Source organism: Nestor notabilis, unplaced genomic scaffold (genome assembly GCF_000696875.1).
Source record: "Nestor notabilis isolate BGI_N333 unplaced genomic scaffold, ASM69687v1 scaffold14325, whole genome shotgun sequence".
In the NCBI taxonomy this organism is placed as follows: Eukaryota; Metazoa; Chordata; class Aves; order Psittaciformes; family Psittacidae; genus Nestor; species Nestor notabilis.
Genome location: NW_009929888.1, coordinates 83,134 through 109,048, shown reverse-complemented (window position 1 = coordinate 109,048; position 25,915 = coordinate 83,134). Strand labels below are relative to the sequence as shown.

The 25,915-nt window shown below is 44.4% G+C and overlaps 1 protein-coding gene across 1 annotated transcript in view; it reads left to right on the top strand.

The window, feature by feature from the left end:
• The window catches only part of KCTD15 (potassium channel tetramerization domain containing 15), a 37,405-nt gene extending 13,629 nt beyond the window's left edge, over positions 1–23,776 (top strand). The window contains exons 3-5 of the mRNA XM_010015187.1: positions 9,164–9,308; positions 17,442–17,747; positions 23,279–23,776. Of these exons, the coding sequence (XP_010013489.1) occupies positions 9,164–9,308; positions 17,442–17,747; positions 23,279–23,434 (607 nt within the window). The 3' untranslated portion in view covers positions 23,435–23,776. The remainder of the gene's footprint in view (positions 1–9,163; positions 9,309–17,441; positions 17,748–23,278) is intronic.
• Positions 23,777–25,915: the final 2,139 nt, after the last annotated feature.

Sequence of the window (25,915 nt, the reverse complement as noted above, 5' to 3'; positions counted from 1 at the left end):
TGTACAAGGGTGATGGTAATGGAAGTAATGTCCAGATCTAGTCAGATTTGCAAATCTTAGTAAAAATACTGTTAGCTTGCCCTTGATGTTGCAGCAACTATGAGCAGTAAGAGAGCTGGCATTTGGTGCAACTCTGTCCTCACCAGGGCCCTCAAAGTACCATGATTTAGAGGGAAAGGGATGGTTAAAGGAATAGCAAGAAAATGCTTGTATAGGCAGGAATGTTTTGTTTGAATTGTGCATCTTCTCAAGTGTTAACAACTTCATTCTGTTGAGTGCCCACAACTCCCACAGATTTTGAACTGAAATGTAGTTCTTGCAGGATTGGGACCTTTGGGAAACCAGTAACACTTCAGTAAACTAAGATGCTGGTTTAGAAGTTTGTTTAAATGAAAGAATTTTTGTTCTTGCATTGATTTTCATAGCCAAAATTTAGTTTAAATTCTCTGTTGAGAAAATGTGAAAGGTTAAGAATCCTTGCAGAGCTCAAGTCAGGCTAGCAGCAACAGTGGCAAAATAAAATCAGGATACTTTTGCAATACAAATTTGTATTATTATTTTTAATCTTCATGAACTATTTAGGCAAAAGTTCGGTTAGAATGAAGTAAAAGACGCAAGAAGAATAAAAGTAACCTGGACTTTATACCAGAAAAATTATGGTACTAGAAATCCAGCTTACCTGTGCTTCTTTAACTTTATATGTAAGTCAGTGATTTAAAATAGAGAGGGATTCCCAAAGAGGTAGGTATTACTGAGATTTTATGAGCTTCTGTGCAGTTACCTGGACTTAGGAGTATTTCACTGGAAGAATAATATTTAGCTCCTACTGTTAACAACTTCTGTATTTTGACAATTTATATTACATTGTAATATTATTTGGTTACTTTTGTTAAGAATATGCAAGTCAGCCAGACTCTGCCCTTCTTACTCTCCCAGAGCAGTTACTGCTTGTTAGGAATAGGGGTGGCAGAACTGGCCTGTCCTGAACTACTTTAACTGCAGCCTCTCCACTTCCTTTTGGGCTGCCTTGCATCTGCACACCTTCCAGGGTCAAAGCCTCTGTTCTGGTCATGGTTACTGCAAAACAGCTCAGCCAGACCAAATGAATGCAAACAGTATGGTTAAGCATCAAAAAATGATGGGGGGCTGTTTGTCACTGTCCCTGTTACAAAGAATAAACAAGCACATAGGGAACTTTTAATGGAGAAGTGCAAATTGTACCTGTATTTGAAAGTTACTGGTTTTAATTGTTAAGCAGACCAGAGGCATTTTGTGACTAATGACTTAAATAAATGTGGTGGGATGCTAGCGTGTGCAGTGATGAGTGCTGTTCTGTCCTCCTGTGTCTACTTACTCTGCCTATAAATGTGTTTATAGGCCAAATGCAGCGAAGGATTGTAATACAGAAATTGCCATACAAGAAACCTCAGTGAAGTCTTTTTATAGCTGTTAAAAATAACACACTGAAATAGACAAATGCTATTTTCATAAGGCAAAATAAAACCATTAGGCTGACAGAGAGCTGGATTCTGCCACTGTTACTGAGAGCTAAGCAGCATTTTGCTCTTGAGCTGTTGACTCCCTGTGAAATGGGTGGTAGAAGCCGAACCCTTGGGACAAACATGCTGCTGATAAATTTAGGATGAGTGGCCAGTGCTGATGGGCCTAATCCCACTATTGCAATGTGGTGAAGGGCTTAATGTTAATATCCTTGTAAATTTGGTGGGCATGAAAAGCCTGGAAAAGAAATCTCATGGGAGCCCCAATTCTCTTAGTCACTGCTCTGCTCGTTGCACTCCTCTTCCACCCTCAAGACCTGATGGGATGCTTGGCCACATGGATGCCGGATCAGGGCAGCTCTTGACTAGCAAGACAATTTTTTAATGCAGGAAAAGACACTGGCTTCTCTAGCTGGCACTAGTGCTCCCAATTTCTTGTCTTAACTGCTGATTTATGTATAGGCAATACTGTTTCTACAAATTAAAGATAAGTGTCATGTATTAAAATCTAAAAACACATACGTATTTCCATGAAATTATATATTACAGCCACCTGCCAAAGTGTTTTAAGTGTGGAGATAGGCTGTTAACAATAGGTGGAAAAGAAGGAACTGTAGGATCTCTTACCCTTACCATGAATGCATTGTGGTATTTCAGAAATAATTGGTAACTTCCACTTCAGTGGATTTTATTACTTGTTGCTTCAGTGGACTTTAATTGATAGTAACAGAGAACTGAAAACATACTTGTCCGTGCCTTTGTCTTAACTACAAAATCCATTGCATATTTAATTTTGCTTTTTAGTGATAGTATAAAGAACAGGGAAAAAGTCTTTTTAGAACTTCCTAAGACTGAGTCTGTGTGGTAGATTATCATATTCTTTATGGATTATTGACCTTTAAAAATACATGTTGACACTATATAGACTAGCTCTGATCTATTGCAAAAATAGATATTCCAGCCTGAGCTGCAAAATATGAAGTATTAAATCTAGGTAATAGATCCTGCAGTTCCTTCAGGTGCTTAATAGTTAATGAATGCAATATCCTTCAAAAACACTGCAAAGTGAGCATATGGCTAAAAAAAACTCCTATGGCATTCCAGGATCAGTACTGGAAGGCAGGAGCAGGAGGTTATAGGAATTGGAGGTGGATAAACCTTGTCCGTTACATTCCACATCCCTCTGCTGGGATCGGACCCTACTCTTTTTTTGTTCAAATTGAGAGAGGGGCTTTTGGGTTACAAGCTTTAGTATCTCCGTTTGGTTCTCATGGGGCAGTTTTGTACTTGAATATCTGAATACTTGAATGTATCACTTGTGCCATCAGGACTGAAGGGACAGGGCTGAGTGATGCCTGTACAGGGTGAGACAGTAGCTGGAGGACGCTGGACGTCTGAGGCTGCCCTGCTGAAATGTGGGTGCTCATCCCCATCCTGTAGGAGTGGTGGGAGAAGTATTTCGTCTGGGCTTGTTTATGCCAGAAACCCTCTTGGGAGCATCTCTCCGTGTCTTCAGGCACATGAACTGGTCCCAAAGCACACATGGTTGCTTGGATTTACCATGGTTTGCAGAGCAGCAGTTTATACTCCCAACTGAAGAATGAGACTCTTCCCCCATACACTTTCTCCCATCTCTGTACAAATAAAAGATTTGAAAGATGCTTAAACCAAAATTCTCCCCAACTGAAGCACCCTCCAAGCCAAGTGCATGCCTGGAGCAGTCTGAGATGGTCAAGATGTTAAACTGGATTAAAATGGGAGCTCTGGCAGAGCCGTAAGGCTGAAGCCCACACAGTTTCTGCAGCTTGTCATCTATGCACAGGCCTGTGCTGCAGACAGTGCCTCTCCTACATGCTACTTTCCTATAATTAGAGAAGGGCTTAAAACCACTGGTCAGGTAGTAGGGTGTGAAGGTATGGTATAACCATACAACAAACCTTTGTTTATGGACTTTCATGCTAATTATAGCTGAAGTTTTAAATTGAGGCAGATCAGAAAACCTACTGCAGCCAGGTGCAACCTTTAGCCATGTTCCTTGCTGTACAGGGCATGAGGGAGCATGTGTCCTGGCAGAGACCATGTTCTAACATCCCTACCTCATTACTGCTGTCAGGCCAGAAGGCAGAAGACACCCGTTTGCTGCAAAGCTGGGTTATCCTTGTCCTCCTCTGGCCAGCCCTGCCTGCTTTTCCAATGCATTGAGTGTTTTAACATACCTCCCTGGGGAAAGCAGCTGCAGGTGCTTTCTCCATTGGTTTGCTGAGAACTTGTGCACAAACCCTATGAGTTTTACAGTTAAAATAATAGAAATACAAAAAGCACTACTGTGAAGGCCTGGCAGCACCGTCCCGTGCCTACCCCACGCCGTGCTGCTGTGACTAGGATGCATGCAGCAATGCCAGCAAAGAGCTGGCTCACAGCACGCAGGCACTGCGTAGGCGCAACTGCTCCAGCAGCTTTCCCATTCTTTCCAGGAAGTTACTTCTTTGTGATGGGACGTACAGGCTTGTAACAGACACAGTTATGCCAGGCACAGTGTAAGGTGCTCTGGTCTCAAGCACCTCTGCTCCAATTCACAGCATTTTTTCTTTTCCAAGCAGATAACAGTATCTATCCTACACACCTTGAACAAATATTTAAGAGATAAGCAGCACTGTTTGTGCTCAGCAGCAGTGACTCTGCTTGTACACCTGGGACGCTTTGCTAACATGTCCCATGGGGCAGTTTCAGGTCACGCTTGGTGTCCCAGCTCTAAACAACCCTCTTCCTCCTCTCTGAGGCATTTCCCACAACCACCTCCTCCTCCAGCTCCACAGCAAAGCCCCACAGCCAAGTATGACTGACAGCCGCCGGATAAAAGGCAGGGAGAGCTGCAGAGCTTGTGTCAGCTTTGCTGCGCTTTTGCACTGAGTGGAGCGGGAGAGTGCATTTCTCTCTTCTTCCCCTCTCCTCTCATAAAATTAGGAAAGAGACATATCTTAATGACAGTTTGCTGAAATGTGCATTCCCTGCTGATTTGACATTGGGCAGGAAGAGTGTCTACAGAATCAATTTTTAATAAATGTAAACAACTAAATTATGAATGACAAAAAACATCACTGAACAGTTAAATATTAATCATGTAATTACTTAAATTAATACTTTTAGAGCAACATTGTGATGGTGTTTTACTCATGCGGTGTTGCTGTGCTGGCTGGACGGGTGGGATGGGACAGAACCATGGTGGCCTCTCCATGGTGGGGCTCGGGAGCAGAGCGCTCTGCTTGTGCTTGCCACAGCCCAACTGCTGTCCCACAGGTCCTCTGATGCTGGTGCTCTGAAAGCCTCTGGAACCAGATTTATTCAGAGAATCACAGACTGGTTTGGGTTGGAAGGCACCTTACAGCTCATCCAGTCCCAACCCCCTGCCACGGGCAGGGACACCTTCCACTAGCGCAGGTTGCTCCAAGCCCCTGTGTCCAACCTGGCCTTGAACACTGCCAGGGATGGGGCAGCCACAGCTTCTCTGGGCACCCCGTGCCAGCGCCTCAGCACCCTCACAGGGAAGAGCTTCTTCCTAATATCTAATCTAAATCTACCTTTTTTCAGGTTAAAGTCATTCCCTCTTGTCCTGTCACTACATGCACTTGTAAAAGGCCCCTCTGCAGATTCCTTGTTGGCCCCTGTAGGTATAGACAGGCTGTTATAAAGTCTCCCTGGAGCCTTCTCATCTCCAGGCTGAAAAAGTCCAGCTCTCTCAGCCTGTAACACCTTTGAACAGGGGGGAAAAAAAAAAAAAAAAAAAGAAGGTTAGTTTTTTATAAGAGCTGTCAAGAAAATGGCTAAACTGGCCCAAACCAGAAGACAACCCCCTCCACCCCAAAAATGTTCCTATCCTAAAGTGCCATTAAACCCCCTGACAGTGAGGTGTGAGGTACAGAGCTGTGGCTGTGGTCAGTGATGGTCTCAGGAAAACTTGAGGGTGCTCCAGAGGGAGCTGGGAGTGCATAAAGCCCTGGGTGCTTCTAAGATGGAGTTGGGTGAGTTCATGAAAGAGATGGTGTGGGTAGCAGCAGCCATCGGTAGGTGCTTGCACGTAGCTTCCTCCCCTGCCCAAGAAACTAAGAAAAGAATTTACTGGCGCTCCTGTCCTTGTGGGTTGGCTGGCTGCATTGTTTGTTTTTAATCTAATAAAAGGAGATCTTAATATCATAGTAAAATCAGTACAAAGCTAGAAACTCGCCCCTTGGCATTTTGGCGAAGCATTATTGAAAATGTAAAAAGCCTTTAGCAGAAACAACAGAAGCACAAAGAAATCGTAGAAATAGGATCAAGAGGTTGTGTTTTGGGTGTTGGGAGGAGCGGGGAAGAGCATCCAGCCAAGATTTGAGGTGCTGCTGATACCTGCTAAGCTGGAGGTTGGACACTGACCCTGCTAGGGCTCTGCTCCACCAGGACGTGGTGCAGCAGTGGCCAGGAGCAGAGACCCTGCAAGAGTCGGGGTGGGCACCAGTGCGGAGTGGTGGGGAAATGCTCATTGCTGGGAGGGCAGGAGGAGCAGAGGAGGAGGGATAGTTGGCTGGGAAGAGACCATGCACTGGGAAGATGGTGTGAGCATTGCAGGACCGGCCAGGGAGGTAGAGGCAATAGAAAGGCAAGTTTGCCATCCTTCGGCTTGCAACTATTTGGATTGATCCTAGCTTGGTCTGTTCCCTGTCTGAAGATTAAATCTTGGACAGAAATTTTAAGAGGGTTTTAAAATTAGTGAAGCTTCCCATAACTTTTAGCTCTCATCACATGGCAGCGCACTGGAGCTTCCTGAGCCTGCCAGCCGGACTGGTACCTCATTTCTGATTGAACATTAACAAGTTTGCACAGTGCAAAACCATTCCCATGCACTTGCTGACTTGCCTGCACACATTCTGTTTCCATGCTTCTGCGCACAGCACTTCATTCTGGCTGCCCGAGATCCACCCATTGAGCACACTGGGTCCTGGTGGGGCTTACAGAGCTGCTTCCAGGCACTGTGCTCTTTTCCTTTGCTTCACATGCCTGTTGGGCGAACTTTCCTTTCGAAGCCACCATTTGAGTACACTTTGTGCTCTCACAGTGTTACATTTTCTAATGGGCTTTCTACAGGTATCTTTTATCCTGACAAGAACAGAGAAGCCAGAGCGCTTCCTGCACGCAGCGTTAGAACATGCTGCAGCAAAGTTGGTTCTTGGAACATAGCAGCCCCCTAAAATGTCAAATAAATCCTTAAACTATTCATCACTCTGTTTTTGGGGTGGCAGTTAAGTCTTTCAACACTCTGCAAGTTTCTTTCCCCAGCAGTAATTTTGCTAGTGAAGAAATACAGCTCAGGGCACTCCACAAAGGCTTCAAAATTCATGTTTTGTTTTCATTACCAAAAGAAAGCTTCACTACATTAAAGAGCGGCCCATTAACATTTCCTACCCGGTCTTCCCTGCGCTCTGTCGCTGTTGGCAGACCTTCCCCCATACGCGTGGCAGAGCCCAACAGGCTTCACAGGGCAGTGGCAGCGAAGGGGAGGAGGTTGAAGCCAGCTTATTTAGGTGTAAGATTTCAAAACTTTCAGTAGCCACCCAAATTTATTCAATAAATGTACCGTATTGAACCTTAAGCTGCTGGTTCAGTGTTCCCTCTACTTTCAGTCTAACCCTCACAGCATACTGGCTCATGTGCGTGTCTAAGCAAGTAAATTGTCAAGTTCCTGGACAAGGCAATACATTTGACTATCTCAGGCAAATAGCCCTAAAATAACAACAAAAAAGAAAATAATTACTGGAGGCTTACCGAAACTTGGGATTATATAAATTAGATGTTGCAGCGTGAACTGGATGGTGTTCTCTGATACTGCTGAAAATCTAGAGGTTGAGGAAAATGGTAAACACATTATAATTAGGGTTTAAGGGAGCATTTGGTGATTCTCATAAGTAACTTAGACTAGCTGATTGCTGACATAGACATGAGAGGAAGAAGTAAAAGCTGGAACCTGCTTAAGAGGGCAGGAAGGCTTTTTTAGCTGAATTCAGTGGGGACTTGCTAAGTCCAGTTTCATTTAATATCTCCATACTTAATTTAGAAATAAACAGCACGTTAATTAAATCTGCAAGTAAATTAGCAAGTTAGAAGGTCAGGCTGAGGTGCAGCCTCACAGCCTGAAAACAAATCTCACCATGTTGCATGAATCCACAGCCCACAGCATGTGGGGGGCACAGCTGGAAGCACCAGCACCGGTGGAGGAGCAAACCTGCCCCTTCCCATCGCTGGGGTGATGGAGCAGACCTGCCCCTTCCCATCGCTGGGGTGATGGCACAAACCTGCTTCTTCCCATTGCTGTGGTGGGTGCATGCTTTCCCCTTGCATCCTCTTCCCTCTCTGCTGTGCCAAGAAGCTTGGGGTAGTGCTGCTGGAAGGATGAGGGCAGTGAGGCTGCAGCATCCACCAGCAGTGCTGGCCATTGCCTTTTGGCATGGTTTGGTGAGCTTGTTACCCATGGCAGAGGACAGCCCTGCCCTGGTCTCAGTGAAGTACACAGTGGGATTGCATGACCGAGTCAAAGGGATGGCTTGACAGTGAAATCCAGCAGGCTGTGGGATAGTCTCTCTGGGAAATGGAGGAGACCTCACTGGTAGGGTTATTTAAGACTCGACTTTGAAACATGAGACACTCTGCAGTTGGGAACAATGCTGCACTGTCAGAGCGATGGACTCAATTACTTAATAGGTCGTTGCTGTCTGTCTCCTGTGATTTTCCTTTCAAGAACATATATTCAGCTGGGTTATTTCTCATGGGAAGACAAAGCGTTCTGAAAGAAGCCAGGCATTTGGAGGGGAGAGGCAGGAGGAACAGCAGGCAGGCAGATGCCCCGTTTGCTTTCTGCAGAGCGTGCTCCTCAGGACATGGAGAAAGCTGGAGTGATACAGCTGGTTTTGGTCCTGTAACCAGCTGATCCTCAGGTCTCATAGGTCTTGCTTCCTTTTCTTTGCTTGTAAAAGACGTGCCACATTGCTTTTCTTCTGCCAGACTCTGATCCCCAGGACTGCTGGTGGTGGGACTCTAGTCCCAGAGGCAGTACTGTAGATGCTGCACTGGCCACTGATGGCTAGTTTGCTAAAACATTTAGTGTTGGATGGCCACTTATCCAGCACTGAGGGGTCCATACAGCTCGTCTCCGCGCATGGGCAGCCTCTCCTCTAGCATGGAAAGGTTTTGATGGCGGTTGATCAAAATGACAGCCAAGCTGGAGGAGAAGCTCATGGTCAGGAACCCATCTCTGAGTAACCATTTGGTTCTCCATTAGCAGGACATGTGGGCAGGATTGTATAATGGTGACACATGTTCTCACCAAAATTACTCTGCCAGCCATGGGGAGAGTGTTTTTTAGGCACTTTCCTTGTTGGGGTCATGGTCCTAATTTGCAGCACTGATTTGGGGCAGCACGAGCTCCGGGCGCTTGCTGCTGGTGTGTGCCTGTGCACATGTGCTTCGTGTGGGTGAGCGTGTGGGTGCTCTCTTTGTGTGCTTGTTTGTCACCAAATTAAGATATTACTTCATGCACACTGAACTGATGCAACTAAATTGGCTGTATGTTCTTAAGCCCTGAGGGTGTGATGAGATTTTGTCTCTTTTGCCCATTTCTTTTTCTTTTCTTTTTTCAGAATAAGTCGCCTGTTTAATGGCACAGAGCCTATTGTCTTGGACAGCTTAAAACAACATTATTTCATTGATCGAGATGGTGAAATTTTCCGATATATATTAAGCTTCCTAAGAACATCTAAGCTACTGCTCCCAGATGACTTTAAGGTAAGGAAAGCTATAGTATACAACCTATGTTTTCCTCCTGTTCTGTCATTTGTTTTGGTGCAGGTTGAACTGTGTGCTTGACCTAGGCACACTTAACTAAATGTTGTTGTTTATTGTTAGGATTTTTAGTACTTGTGTATTACACTAGGGATGCTATTATTTAATAAATGGACCGGTAGTTGTCATGGATACTGTAAAAAGTTAAACGATGAAGCTTATGGCTAAACCAGTTTTTCTAATCTAATTGTATTTTCTCACATTTTTAGCTTACTTATGAGGGTATAACAACAATTAAGAAGCAACATCAGCAACTAGCACTTACCAGGGTTTAATGCTCAGGATCTGAAAGAAATGTTTAAAATTTGATACTTAGAGGACTTAAATTGTATACATTTTTTTCTTGTTGGTATAAAAAAGAAACACCCTTAAACAAGCCCAGGAGGATTTGTGTTAGATGCAGATACTTTGATTTCAGGAAGTAAGCTTTTACACAATTTATGAATGTCAAAATATTCTTGGGAGATGGAATTTACTGAGGGCTTTTTCAGGAGCGTTACGTGTTCTTTATGAAATAATGGTGGTGGTTGTCACTTTGCAAACCCTGATTGTTTCTAAAAGCTCTCCTCTGGAGAGCACTTGGCTTTGCACTTGTGAAACTTGCAACATTGTCATCCTTATGTATGAAAATTAGAAGACAAAAGTGTCCAGACTGTAGATGACAAGATTCAACAAAAGCACTAACTCCAGGATGAAATGATGAATAAATTGGGATGGCAGTGGAGATCTGCTCAGTTAGAGGATGTGGAGCATTGATGGAAAAGAAAGTTCTTGTGGCTTGCAGTGGGATTTCACTTTGCATGTTGGCCTAGGTAGGCAAGATAATTTCACCAGTCATGACTGAGTCCGGATTTGTGGTTGCTCAGGTGGCGTTAGCTTTGGAGTACAGCTGATCCTCGTGCTGCAAACCTCTCCTCAGCCATTCTTGCCTAAGTTGCAAGTACAACTATATTTGACCTCAGAATGTGCCATGGGAGAACACACCTAATCCCAAGGCAGGGAGAAATTTTGACATTTATGGATGGTTTTGAAGCTCCAGCCCAGAAGGGCTGCCCTGGCACTGCCCTTTCTGGAGAGTGGCATGCAGGATGGGGAGAGGGGCCTATGGGTTGGGGTGCACGAGGCAGAGTGAGAGCCAGAGCACTGAAGGGCAGATGCAAGAAAAGTTCTTTGCAGATAGGTGAGAGAAAACACATGGGTGGGAGTGAAGCTAAAGAGCAGACCAGTCCTGTGGATTGTAAGATGGATCAAGTTAAGGAGGGTGGGTGGAGAAGCAGTAAAGGTGAAAGGCCAGAGAGATACTTTAGGGGCAGCATTTTGGACGATCTGTTGGGACAAAAAAGCATGAGAAAGGAGAGCAGAAGAGATGTAATTCAAGCTGATCATGGCTTCAGCTGGCATCCAGATTTCAGAGGTGCTGTGAAACAAAACCAGCAGGATTCAGAAAGAGCCTGGAGGTGAGAGTGCTGGTGGGTGCCAAGGGCTTGTCTGCACAGTAAGCCCTGGCAGGGCTGGGAGAGACTAAGGAGAGCCGGCGCTGTGCCCGGGCTCAGTCCGTTGTTCCAGACCATCTCTTTGCATAGGGTTAACTGTATTTTATTTAGTTCCTCCCTGGGAGAGCTTTAGAGCAAACCCCAGGCTAATGAGGGCTCAAGAACAAAGCAAAGTATTGCTAGGTAGGGAGTAACTAAATAAAAATGCATAGAAGAATGTGCTGCAAAGCTATATTAAAACTGCATTGTAAACGGATTTGACTTCACAGAAATTGTGTAATTTTACCAGCATGATTAAAGTGACAGAAGACAATAATCAAAGGCAGCAAATGGAATCACTTGGTGTTTCTAAATGCAAAACTCTATTTAAAGTATAAAACCTGACAGGTTTTCCAGTGAGACTTGCATTAAATGTTCTTTATGTCAAACAAAGCATTATCAAGTGTTTTGAATATTTATTAGTTTTTACTCCTTAATTTAATCAAGCAGTTTATTAGCCTTAAGGTTTAGCCAAGTTGCTTTTCAACTTGAATTGCTGCTCAGATGGTTATTTTGGAAAGTTTGGAATGTTAGTACCACACCAGCATTATTGTGTTTGCTATTTAAGTGTTGTTTTCAGACTAAGTTAACACTGAAATGCAGAGAAAGTGGGGTATGTGTTCCAAGGCTAGTGATTCTTTATTATCAAGTCTGACTGGTGTGTTTACAGTGAATATTAATTATACTTCCAACTACTAATAAGCCAGAACTTGAAAGTGTTTAGTGTCTGACAGGTCTCCCTGCTGAAAGCAACACTAATAGTTCATGTAATTTTCCTGGGTTTGGGGGATTTCAAGCCACATGAAGAATGCTGAGAAATTACTCTGAGCTGTTTGGCTCAATCCTCCTTCACAGACAGCCTGTGCCAACCGAGGTGATGGCGAGCAGCTCCTCCTCCTGCATTGGTTCGGAGACCTGCACGTGGGACCATGACATCTTGAGCAACAAATGTCCTGGGGCAGAGCGTGGAGCCAGCACCCCCTGGTCTGCCATGCTGCTGGGTTAATGGGTGGCTGGCCCTATAGCTGCCTCTCTGCAGCCCACAGTTTGGGCTGGAAGGGACCTTAAAGCTCATCCAGTCCCAACCCCCTGCCATAGGCAGGGACACCTTCTACTAGAGCAGGTTGGTCCAAGCCCCATCCAACATGGCCTTTCTGCCTTGGTCTTCCCCCCTCCATCAGAGGTGTTTCCCCAGGACATTTATGAGCAGCATCTGTCCCCTTCACTGCCAGTACATAACTTCATGCAAAACCAGGACTCATCACACCTAGTTACTTGGGACTTAACACCTCCCTTAGAGATCATCAAACAAAACCAGACATAGGCAATGTGTATATTATTGCTCCATCTTAAGGAGGGGAGGAGTACTAAATACACAGGACATCTGAGTTTTGTATGTATTATAGAGGTCACTTGTAGCACCAGAACCACAGGGCCAACACACTAATTTATTATTGTTTTAAAATCAGTGCTTGCATCTAATTTTAAGTGCTCTCAAACTGACCTTAGCAAATGGTACAGTTGTCATCGTAGAAGTGAGCAACTTTCTCTCGTAGCCAGGAGTCAGATCTTCACAGCACTAAAATATAAAAGAAACATTGAGTCAGGATGACAGTTTGCTGTTTCATGTAACAAAGAATAACAAGTGGAAAAAACAAATGGCAGAAAGAGCCATTCCAGCCTGTTCAGGAGTCAACATTAGGTACAGAACCAGAAGACCTCTTTAGTACTGAGAGAACAGCATCAGGTTCACAGGATACACTGTTTTACGGTTTATGTTGGCTGTCTCTGCGTATAGTTAGCTGATCTTTGTTGACCCGCTGGCACTGATGTGGCAACAGCAGCACAACTGGCTTTGCAGTCACACTTCCCATCTCCTCCTCAGCAGTATGTCATGCTTGTCAGAGGTGACTGTGGAATCAACCAGGAAAAAAGCTTTCCTACCAAATCACAAGCAGAAAATTATTTTGTGAAAGGCAAAAAGCTGTGTCTTTGAAAGATCTGTTTACCTTTCCTATGAGAGCTAAACGTCCAGAAGTCGTGGCTGGGGAAAGCCTGTGTACATTCCACCTGGCTGGCTGCTCCCTCTTCCAAGTGACCTGATACAACTCCCTCACTAGTTCCTCCAACAGCCACAACAAGTTGAAGGCTCGTGGTAGCTGATGAAGGTTTTCGTGAATCACAGCCTGGTTTGGGTTGGAAGGGACCTTACATCTCATCCAGTTCCAACCTCTGCCACAGGCAGGGACACCTTCCACTAGCGCAGGTTGCTCCAAGCCCCTGTGTCCAACCTGGCCTTGAACACTGCCAGGGATGGGGCATTCCAATTTCTGTGGCACCTTACAGCAAAATCAGAGGCTGGTCTGTCCATCTCCCCTTTCAGTCTAGCAAGGAGCAATCTGCTCATGAGCAGGGACCTTGGCTGGTGGGAATTACCTTTGGAGTTAAGTGATTTTCCTTGGCTAAATGCAGATAGCTTCATTAGCTACCATACATGCTGCTTGACTCTGAGCTGTGCTGCCACAAAGTGCAGTCCTGTTAAGAAGCTGGGAAGTTAGGGAAATAATCCTTAGAAAAAATGGGAGAAACATCATTAGTCCCACAGGACAAGAAACTCCTGGATACTGTACAAAATCTGCTGTGGGATGCTGTCTTGAGCTCAGCAGGACTGCACTGACATGAGGGCTGCAGCCTCTGTAAGAGAGAAGGCGCAGAATCTGTGTGCGTCTGTCAGCGTATGCCTGAGACAGAAGCTGTACCAGGCTGCTCTGAGTTTCAATGAGACTGTGTGCACTTTGCCACTGTGCTAGGCAGTTAATGCCCTGTAGCTACTCCTGTGCCTGCCTCAGTGAAATGTGCCTCTTCTGGATAGGTCTAGGAAGATTTGTGTCTGCGTTTGCCTTTGATAACTTATCAAAACTAGCAGCATGGAAATGTTTTCTTGCAGTTCCTGTGGCACTTCCATGGCGAGGTCCCTTGTGGGTTGAATTCTACTTCACATTTCATGTTAAACTTTTGCAAATCATCAAGGTAGGATTTTTATATCTACAGTGCAAGGGTGGAAATAGCTATGTTGGTATTACCTGGGCATCCTGAGTATCCTTTGTAGACAATCTAGAGCTGGTCATTGCTTCCAGTCAGGTCTCAGATGCACAGTACTCTGAGCAGTGTATAAGACCTGAATGAGAAGATTGTGTAGTTAGCAGTGTGGTGAGTCCATTACCCTGCCCAAGCACAGGCTTCAGATAGCTTGACCTGCACAGTGTGAGCCACTCACTCCTTGTTTCTGGTCTGGCAAAAATAAGAATCTCTTCCCTCCCTAAATACATGGTCAAATGCCTGAGTGGTGCCCTAGTCACTCATTGCAGAAACACCAGCAGTCTGGTACAGGGTCAGGGCAGTGGGGCAAGCTGGGCTGGTGGTGGCTGGGTTGAGCAGCGTGTGGTATGTGCAGGGGGGGCCACAGAAGGTGAATTTTCTCTTGCCTAGCAGAAGATAGACACTTTTTTTATCCCCTCTCCTTGTTCAGTGCAACAAATTCCCTTTATTGCTACTGTCTGATAATAGGTGCCCAGACTCCCTAACGCTGCATGTGTGTTGCTTCTCTGCACCAGCACACCTCTGATTCCCAGCTTCTGCTACAAGCCCTTCTTCCAGCCGCAGAACCCTTTCCAGCATGTTTGCATTCAACCCAAGCGTGGAACGGATACAGAGTGTCTTACTTTAGAAACTAACCCAAATATCTTGGCTTAACCCAGGCAGTTGTGACCAACTGCACACCTCATCCCGCAGAGCACGTGATGCACAGGCACAGCCCCAATTTCCACATAGCCGTCTAAAGCGCGGCTGTATCCTCTGGGAACAGTAGTGGATGAGCTGTTTCATTTGAAACCTGGTCATGTTATCACAAAATCATATCAGAATATAAAATTTATCTTGTTTATTTAGGTATTATTTAGGATAAATGGTGGCTAGCAGGAGTCACTAAGGGCTGCATCTGATACGGTGGGCTAACAGCTGGCCTGGGGGAGGCAGAGGTGGTGTGATGCTGGTTTTGTTTGCTTTATGGCTTTGCTGTTTTGGCCTGGAGGTGCTGGACCATTGAACTCCTGTGATTCAGGATACTGTCAGCCTAGTCCAAAGTCCAGTGAAGTCAGTCAAAAAGACTCTTGTGACTGTCATGAGCTTCACAGGCAGCCTCAGGAGCATTGTACCTCTCTCTTCTTCCAGAAATAAAGGACTGCTTTTTATAGTGCTATACGATCTCCTCAAGGTTTTACTGTTGAGTGTTCTTAGCACATATTCATTTGATTGACCTTACAAAAAATGTGTTATTTGTAGTGCCCATGAACACAGGTAGGCTAAACCTAGTTTTTCAGGACCTGCTGAAAACAGCGAGACTGTCCGTGATCTTCAGTAAGCACTACATGCTCCTGTTCACTCTCCAGAGTTAAATTTTTCCTTAGCATTGCATGTTTTCTTTTGCTAAAAAAGATACATGGGACCAGCAGATGCCCAGTGAATGTTTGATAGGCCCCTGCACACAGCTCTGTAATGAACAGTTAGGTGGTGAGCTGTGTGTCCCACACGAAGACTTCATAAGGTTTAGGGCAGGGGCTTTATAATTTAGGCTGCTAATCTCTGTAGGTTTAAACTGATGCCATGCTCAGGGAGCTTCCCTGGTGGACACAGAAAAGCAGTAATGGTTCAGCACAGAGTGCTGATTTTGAGGAGGGGAGAAAATACCATCCGTCAGGGAATGAAGCTTTGGGCTGATGGTGTCTTACCTGAGATCAGGTGATGCAGCCAGTCTCCACGCCTCTTCATCTGGCCTGTAACCAGCTCCAGTTGTTTGCAGCATGGTTTCTCAGTTTGAGCGCGCTGCTTTCTGTAGGATTTCTTCTTTTAATCTTCCTGTTGTTTTTCATCTTCCAGCTACTTCCTGTGTGTTTGTTGCCCTCATTTCTTCCGACTTGCCTCTTATCCCTCTTCCCTCTCTGCATTTTCTCTGGTCCTTTTTTCTCCCTTAGCAGTGTGTCTATTGTCCCAGCCTTAACAGACATCAAAGAGATGTAAAGGGTTGGATGTCCCTTTTGAAACGCGATAACCTTACCAGTGTCAGTGAATATTCATACATCTCCAGGCTGTAGGCAGCCCTGGGGAGAAGGAGCACCTCTCCACTACCAGCCGTGGGTCTGTGTGCCAAATTTGAACAGAGCTAACTGCTTTGGTTCAGTAATATCCTGCAGCAGCAGATTTTACAGGTTAATTCCAAGCCATTATGAAGAGTCGCATCTTTTTGTGCTGCATGTTCATTGGCCTTTGATTTCCCTGCTTCCCCAAGTCCTGGAGCAGCAGCACTGCTGTTATTTTTCATGTAATATTGGTGCCCATTTCTTGATTACGTCTTGTGATGCCATCCTTCCCAGTCCAAACTATTTCAGTCACTTCACTCTTGTGATTTTTCTTTTTATTTCACTGCAGTCTTTACATCCAGGTATGTTGACCTGTAACGTGCTCCAAAAAGTCACTGAGCATACCTGTGGTGCAGCATTTCCATCTGTAGACAGGCCTAAGATCCAGGAAAGCAAGTGACAGGTCTTTGCAGAAAGGAGCTGGTGCTCTTGTTGCTCTTCTTCCCTTCAGGAGGCTGAGGGAGGCGGTGGGTCCAGTGTAAGCAACCTGTCCACCTGGTGCTCGCCCCTCTGTTCCTTCTCTGGCTTGGTGTGATGGGCTGCTGACACCCTTTGTCTTATCATACTCAGTAGCTGAGGTGGAAAGATCTGTTGGAGATCTGATGCAAAGTTGTTAATGAAGATGTGCAGAAGACATCTCAGTCAGTGAACTGGAATTTGCATCAGATAGATAGGTAATTTGAATTGCCCAAAGCCCAAGTGAGGTGATGGACAAATGGCTGGGAAGACCTGTTTCTTTTAAGTTGTTGGGGTGGGGTCGTCACTACCTCTGTATAATTTGCCAGGATCCAAAGCAGACTTTCAGTGTATGAATAATCATGAAATGCAGAGAGCAGCTGCTGTAGCTGAATTTCAGACTCAGCAAACTAAGGTGAGAAGTGAAGCTGAACTGACATCTGCATCTTGTTACGTGTGTGAGGGGTGACAGCGAAGTCCAAGATCTTCTGTTGCAAGATCAGAAGTGACTATCTGAGGCCAAGAGTGAAGATTAGGGCTCGGGACATCTCTTGCATCAGGAGGCTTTGCTTAGTGCAACCAGTTATTTTGATTTCTTAATCCAAAAGTAAAGCCTGCTGGCATTGAGCTTATGGGATGATAAATGAACAGATAATTCACGGCAGTGGAAACTTCACAGTCAGCTCGAACAGATTCACCACTAGCACAGTGTGGTTTTCTATGTAGGTGTTAAGATGAAGACAGAGTATTTGGGTACCTGTTACCTTTGCACTCTTGCTGACAATACATAAGCCTAAGCAGGTCAAACAGGAACAATACTCATTGCTAAAAGAGAACTATATAAGCATTTCTAGTTTCTCTCTCTCCCTCTCTCTCTTTTTTTTTTTCCCCAGGACTTTAATCTTTTATATGAAGAAGCAAAGTATTACCAGCTGCAGCCAATGATTAAGGAACTTGAGCGATGGAAACAAGAGAAAGAACAAAGGAAACATTTCCAGCCTTGCGACTGCTTGGTCGTAAGAGTGACTCCCGATCTGGGGGAGAGAATTGCATTGAGTGGGGAGAAAGCTTTAATAGAAGAGATCTTCCCGGAGACTGGGGATGTCATGTGCAACTCTGTGAATGCCGGCTGGAACCAGGACCCTACCCATGTTATCAGGTTTCCTTTGAATGGATACTGCCGGTTGAACTCAGTGCAGGTAATGTAATGGCCTTTCAGTGCTGGCTCATCTGTTTGCTGGGGTGGGTTTTTTAGTATTTCTTGTTCAATTATATGCAGATTATTTGCTTCTGCCTGATTACCTTCAGTGCTTATACTGCGAGGAGACATTTTCTGCCTGGTGAGATCACAGCCTTTCAGGTTTTCCTAAGTCTAAGCAGAAAAATAGATTTAGATTTTGTGTATGTTAGTGCCATGCTGGTCTCATAATGGTGTTAGACTGATAAATGCTAATTTTTTCATCAATGTATAGCCTGCAGCACAGGGTTTTTTTCCTCCAAAGTGCCCCCAGGAAGAAAGAGAGAGTTCCAAAAACTACAAAAAAAAAATCTCCACACCATTTTATAGAAAATGCAACAATGTGTAAATGCATAATTTATGTCTCACTCATAATTAAATGATGGTGCCTGCGGGATGGACTTAAAAAAATTGATCTCTGCACTTTTTTTTTTTTCAAAAGGATGTTCTATAAAAATTGCCCAGAGTATTTTAAACAAAATGTATTTCATTTTATGCTCAAGAGTTTTGACATTAGGCTTAAAATTAAACACATGAAACAAAAGAAGATAACTGGACAGATAGGTGGATGGTAGCAGAAATAAATCTGTGGCTTTTGTTTAGGTAGCAGCCTTATGGACAAGAAATGCCATTTCACAAGGGATCACCACCGCTGTGGTCAAGGCCTTGGTTTTGTAGTTGTCCTTGGGCTGCAGAGAAGGAATGGTGTTGGCGATGCTGTTAACTTGTGCCTTACTCAACAAGGGCTAAACAGCTCTCAGTTTTCACATGTATGCCTTTAAAATATGCTGCAAATACTGTGGAAAATGAAATCAACCTGTGGGGAGTATTTCCAAAGTTACTGTCTGTCACAGACAGGCTGTGGCTGCAGATGTTAACTGGGCTGTGGGAAATGCTCTAGTGTCCTTGATAAACTTCCCTGTGGTCAAATACCCTCAGAATTGCTGGCCCATGGGACTGGCTGGCCAGACTGTGAAGACCAGTAAAGGTGGATGCAGTCATTTTAGCAATGCGCATTTGACACTGACACCTCCCTCCCTGGGGCAGCACTCCCTGGTGCTCCCTGCACTAATAATGCTTTTGTCTGAAACCAGTCTAAACCCAGCTGGTTTGTATGATGTTTTGGTTCAACTCTCCCAGGTGTTTTGTTTGGTTGAACTTTGATCAGGCTGATGCCTGTGGTTGATTTTGTGCAGTCCTTTGCAATTTCACATTTGGCAAGGTTGAGAGTGGGCTGCCCCAGAAGTAGAAGGGCTGGAGGTGGGTCAGAGGCAGGTCCATTTGCTGGCAGTGGGAATGGTGATGAATTCATCACTGTGCTGGGTGGAGAAGGGAGCAGCTGCACTTCAGCTAGGGTAAGTGGATGGGGAAGCGGGTTCATGTCTCAGCCACTCTGTCCTTGTGACACAGTTACATGCATGAAAGAAATTAGAATAACCACAGCAATAAAGGGCCATCGATGGGCTCAGCACTGCCAGCAGCCGGCCAAAGAGCTGGATGCCCACCTGGCTGAGCACTTGGCTTTGGGTTAGCCTAAGTGGTGTGTAGTAGAAGCTGAATGTTAATTACTGTTAATATTTGAATGTGTTCTGAATTCAGTCAGAATTCAGACAGAATCAAAGTGTCTCTTCACAAGTCCATGTTGTGTTTCTGTCAGTCCACAGGATAAATAATAATACTAAATTACATCATTTTACTAAATTACATTATTTTACTATATAATTAATAGAAAGTGTTTCCAAATACTTTCTGCAAAATGATGCATTTCTGAGACCAAAGGCTGATGAAAGCAGCAGCTAATTATCATTGGCTCTGCAGGATTCTGGTCAGCACAGAGGTACTGCCCCTCCCCTTCCCAGGGTTTTTTGGCAGAAGAGTATTAAGGCAGAAGTTGGAAGTACAGGGAAGCAAATACACAGACTTAAGAGAGATGGGTTGGGAGGGGAAGTGGGTGGAAGAGCTGAATCATTTCCAAAGAATCTCAAAGAGCGATGCAGTAAGTCTGCTGCTTGCTCTGGTACACGCTTTTGCCTCCCTGTGCCCTGCTGAATATAATTTGTGGCAAAATTGCAATATTTTAAAATTCTTCCTATCTTTGGAAGGTATTTTCATTAAATGCTTTGTGTCTAGAGCTGTGCACTTCAAACAAAGAATGTCAACAGTGAGTAGGTAGTGGAAGCCAAAAAAATACAGTAGCTCTTAATTTAATGCCCATTTGTTATTACTAACAGATATACAGTTTTCTTAAGACTGACACTGTTTGTTCAAGTCCTTGCAACAGATTCTGGTGGGATGCGTGAGCTTACCTTAGAGAAAATGCTGTGGTGCTTGTTTATGTTGAGCATTGAGTCTTCATAATTAAGAATGTATTTGTTAGCATTCTGCAAAATTTAAATGAGATGCATTAAGTGAAAATGTCGTGTTTCTGCTTAGTAAACACTGCAACAAAATCAGATGTGCTCAGAATACTGGGAGACAGAGTATATTAAATCATGGAATCACAGACTGGTTTGGGTTGGAAGGGAGCTTAAATCTCATCCAGTTCCAACCCCCTGCCATGGACAGGGACACCTTCCACTAGAGCAGGCTGCTCCAAGCCCCTGTGTCCAGCCTGATCTTGAACACTGCCAGGGATGGGGCAGCCACAGCTTCTCTGGGCAAACTGTGCCAGCGCCTCAGCACTAACAAATCCTCTAATACTGTGTGTCCCACGTACATACGAGAATCACAGCTAATGCTCACTTTCTGATGTACTCTCTTTGGAGGTTTACAGGACAGAAGCTCCAATTTGATTCAGAGACACTAGTTTCTCTCTGTCTGTATCTTTCCTTTGGAAGAAGTAATGTGCATAGAACCAAATGCCGTAAATGGCATTTAAATCTGTTCGTGTTTAACATGATGCTAAGTCTTGTGCATGCACCAGCACATACAAACCAGTGCTCAGCATACATGGAAGCAGCCTTTAGGAGCCTTTCTCCACAGAGCTGAGTTCAAGGTTACACTTAAAACACTACAATATTTAAACATTCTCTGCATTGTTTACAGGATTTGGCCTGGTTTGTTTCTTGCTGAGGTTTTTAAGGCTAGTCGATAGCCTGCAGTCTAGTCCTTTGAGCACTTAGGTAGTAAAACCGAATCACTTTGTTCTGCGTGCGGTGCTCTAAGGTGTAACGTCTAGCTGGACTGTGTGTTCGCAGAGGGCTGGCTTAGGGAAGAGGAGTTCTATGTTAAAAGGCAGCCTTCCATAGCTTTGGATGGAGGCAAGCCTAGGGCGCCCCTGTGCTTGGTTTGTCTTACAAGGAAATTGATTTGAGAAAGTTTTTATCAAGGATTTTGAAGTCACATCTCTCTCTGAAATCTTACCTGTCAATCCTCTGGTTTGCTATCCAGGTAAATGGAAGCAGCCTCCTGTCCTGTAGCTGGGTTGCCTCTCATATTCATCTTGCCAGCTCTAGGAATGTCAAATACAGTCAAAATACTCTCCAGCCTGTGGAACAGCAGTCTGATGATGTCTCACTCCTCCTTCCCTCTCCAACTCCGGCTTTCCTCTTTCGCTGGTACAAGTGTTAGTGTACACACCCCATTTCTGTCCTACAGACAGCATACAGCCTGGGTATGCTCCCAGATAAGGGAGTTGTAAGCATCTTAAATACATTTTGATAACCCACTCTCTCCCCTCTTCTTTTAATCTCCCCAGGTTCACTTTTCTACCATACACTAGTAGGCTTTTTTGATCTTTCAGTTCCCATGGATTAAAACCAGCAAATGCTGCTGCCGTGGTTTGCATCGCACCATGGTACCACCTCGGATACAGTTGTCCGTGGCCCTTAAAGGCTCCAAACTGCTGTTTCTGGAGAAAGCAAAGCCAACATACAGGCCAAGAAAAGAGTGCACTAAGAAACACACCATGATCTTGCACGGTCTGTGTGTCAGGGCAGCAATCTGGTGTGCAGGTCTTTAATGGTCAGCTTGAGCCATGAAATGTAAGACTTGGTAGTACTGCTGTAGTAGGTGTAACTGCTACAGTGCTCACAGGGCTAGTAAAACCAAAAAAGAAATAAAAGTTCTTTCTGTCATGTAAATGTGTAAAGCGTATGAGTTACCTCCATCTGAAGGTGTGTCTATTGCTTAAACACTTAAACACACTCAGGTTGAGTGATCCAGAGAAGCTGTGACTGCCCCATCCCTGGCAGTGTTCAAGGCCAGGCTGGACGGGGCTTAGAGCAACCTGCTCTAGTGGAAGGTGTCCCTGCCCATGTCAGGGGGTTGGAACTGGATGAGCTTTAAGGTCCCTTCCAACCCAAACCAGTCTGTGATTCCACGATTCTATGATCAAGTTAAGTGGCTTAGTCCCTTTTCTGTCCCTAGTCTGTCGCGGTGGGCAGCAGTCAGCTGGCACAGGGGGATGGTGGTGTTGCCAAGTTCATCAGGTTTAAACAACCACCAGGTTCAGTTCTTACCGGAGCGGGCCCATGTGCTGTGGCAATGGAAGCGGTGCCTTGGGCGCTTACAGACCAGTGCAGGCTGATCCCCTTGATGGCCACCAGTAGAAGAACCATTTTTCCAGGCTGCTGCCCTGGACCTGGGAGAGCCACCACTGGGCGGGAGGCTGCACGGCAGCTCCTCCGGTAGATCTGGCATGGCAGATCTGCTGAAGGTGGACCTGGCATCTGCTCTGAGAAAAGTCTGTGTGCGTCCTGCTCTGCTGGGAAACCATATATCAACATGCTTACGCATGTGAAAACATGGCCCTGAACATATTGCCAAGATCAGTATATCCTAGGGTAATGTGCTGTGTGACAGCCTCAGAAATTAAAGTTGCCTCTGGGTTCCTTAAATTCATGCATCTAAATTGGACCAACTTTTCTTTAGGAGAAAGAAAACACGTATTTGGGCAATACAAATTAACTTCTTTCTTGAGCCAGGACGTTTCCTGGTTATCCATGCCTTGGCTCCGCATCCCATCCCCGCCATGCTTTCCATGCACATACAGCAGCACTCCCTTCCAGCGAGGGAACACCACAGCTGTGATGTCCGTGGAGATCTGGCAGAAGTGTCGCTCAGCCTCCTAAGACATTTTCATCTGCCGAAGAAGAGCTGAGACGTTTTCAGCCCCTTTCTGTAAGCCTGTACGTATTACTAATGAGTAATGGGTGCTTTTTATTACGACCTAAACCTGATGTTGCTTTCTGCTAGCAGTAAGAGATAACATCAATATCACCACAGTCCAGTATTTTACTATATAATGTACTAAGCTGCTCTGCAAAGTGCTTATTTGTTTGATTAATTTTTGTTTTCTGCAGAGGTTTGCTGAGAGCGAGACTTTAATCACAGTGTAGTCATTTAACAATAACTTCAAGAATTATAGCTGAATAATTTCATTCAACGAGGACTCAAAAGACTAAATCGATCATTTAGATCCAGTCTTCCTGAATGCTTTTATCACTAAAATTTGCTAAATATTAACCTGATTTTTTTTCCCCCACATTGCAGGTGCTCGAAAGATTATTTCAGAAGGGATTTAATGTGGCAGCTTCATGCGGTGGTGGGGTGGATTCCTCTCAGTTCAGTGAATACGTGCTGTGTCGTGAGGACAGACGACCACAACCCACCCCAACAATCAGAATAAAACAGGAACCCCTGGACTAGACCCTACCCCTGCTCCTTTGTAACCGTAGAAGTGTTTAGTAGTCCCTGATGTGAAACACTAAGGATTCGCAAAACAGTATTAGCAAACAGATTTTGACTTTTAAGTTGCCAATTAGTGGTATTTTGAAACTACCTGTCACATAGCCAGCCATGAAATGCATTTGAAAAACTAGTTGTCCGTTCTTCCCAATGGAATTCCTGAGTATGCTCAGCATACCGGGCCTGCTGGGGATGTACTTTGGGCTAAACAGCGGTGGTGGTGGCGGAAAAGGCAAAGCTTCATCAATCCCTGACCCTAGGTTGGACTTGTGAAAGAGCAATTAAAGCAATTTGAATAGATCAGCAGCAGAAGCTGTTGCAATAGCCTTTCCAGCCATACCCCACTGCTGTGACTCATGGAAGCAGGAGCCTCCAAGAGGAAGACGGTTCCCTAAAAACTGCACTGAGTTATCTTCCCTGACTGCCGCACCTCCTTCATATCAGATGTGGTTTACACCTCCATACATGACGTGACACTTCTGTGATTGTACTCGCTCATACTAGCAAATGGCTTATTTTTATACTACATTTCCAACTGAAACATCTCCCTGTGGACAGACTCCAGAATCCAAAAAGGACCAATTTGTAGTCAACTGGTGCTCTGTACTAAAAAACCCCACACAAAACAAAAAAGTGACAAAAAATTTGATGAGGCCAATTATGGCAATGTTTGCAAAAGTAGGGATCTGTAAGCACAAAACAAAATGCCAGCTGCCCTCCCACGAGGCTCACATACCCAACATGGAGCTGTAGTTCTCTTAAAGCCAGTCTTGTTTTGACTCAGAAACTGTTAAGTTCGGCAACATCAAAGCAGTGTGGTTCTGCCAAGCAAGCTCTGCCACCCCTTGTTAATCATTTACTGACCATGTTGTAAGCCCACATTTAGGAGGAAACGTTAAGAATTTTGGACAAGCCCACTATTTTATCTTTTTTCCCCCCGAAAATTACTATTTGTAATATTGCAAAATCTCTACTGTCCGATGAAAGCCGGACACGCTTGTTTAAATTGGTTTCCATCTATTACTTCATTATTAAAACACGGTTTGGTAGCTGCCCTCTACCTGTAATTTTGTCTATCAAAGCAGTCTGTCTGCAGGAGGTGACTGCTCCTTCCATGAATTGGTATCAGCTCTGACTTGCAGGGCTTCCTAACTCAGGAGACAGCACCGGGTCTGCAGGTGCAGGGTTATAAATAGCATTCTGCTAAATCCTGTTGATTGCTGTTTGGCATGATTGGGCCCTCAGTAACTAATTCATGTGTTAATCACAGTTTAGTTTCTCCCACATTAATTTATAGAATACTGTTGTAGATGCTGAATTTTAATGAAACTCTTTTTAGATGCGTAAATGCAGCCAGATAGAACAAGGGATAGAGTATGAAGTGGTCAAAAATTCCTTGATGCCAATTGATTACAATCAGGCCAAATTAAAAAATCATGTTTAAGACTAATATTTTCAACAGCAGTGAGCTGTACTGGCTGCCCAAGGGACAATCTAGGCAGGGGTCTAATTTTTGGAAGAGGGCTGGATACCTATCCATGGAAAATCAGACCTCTGCAGGTTTCCTCATCTTGGTTACCCAACTCAGCAATCTCGTAGCTGGTCAGTGTTGGCCTGCTAACTTAGCCAAACAGTTTGAGCACATCTGTCTACTTCAAAAGAGTTGTAAAGTTGTTTTATTTTGTGTTTTTATACTTGTATGACATTCTAAAGTTGCTAGGCATTGCCATATTTGAATATATGGCACAACATTCACCTTTGTATGTAAGATATCTGTAGAATTGTATATTATACATTTAATATTGTAAAGAACTTAACGTATAATTGTCATGTATTTGTGTATGCACATTTCTTATACAGTACTTCATGCCATAAACATTTCTGTAAAGTAAATGATCAAAAATAAGCAAGTAGGGTGGAACACTCACTGTATCTCCCATGTTGTTTGAAAGACGTGAGAGTTTTCAATTGCATCTCCTCTGGCCTTTTGCTCCATTCAGCTCGATGTAGCCATGTCTTACAAAGAGGAAGAAAAAGTGTTTTATTTATTACTTTCATACATTGAGTTCACTTTGAGTTCAAAGTATCCTTAAATAAGCCGTTTAGCTTGTTTTAATCCTACATACACTTATGTCCTGCCCTCCTGGACAGGGAGGCTTGTGCTTGGCTGGTTTTTCTTCAGATGATTGGTGTTTTTTACTGTGTGTTTTTTTAGAGCTCAATAAAGCAGCTCCAGTGCTTTGGGCAGCTTGCTAAGGTGGCAGTGGAAAGGGTTCCAGGCTGCGCCAGCCAAGTTAAATGTGAATTTGACATGGAAAGGTTGAGCCATGACATCACAGCATTGACTGCAAAATAGCACTAAGGCAAGGAAGACATGTGGAAACAATTACTTGGTTAGAAGAAATATGCCTTTAAAAAAAAAAAGTTAAACTAGGACATGTT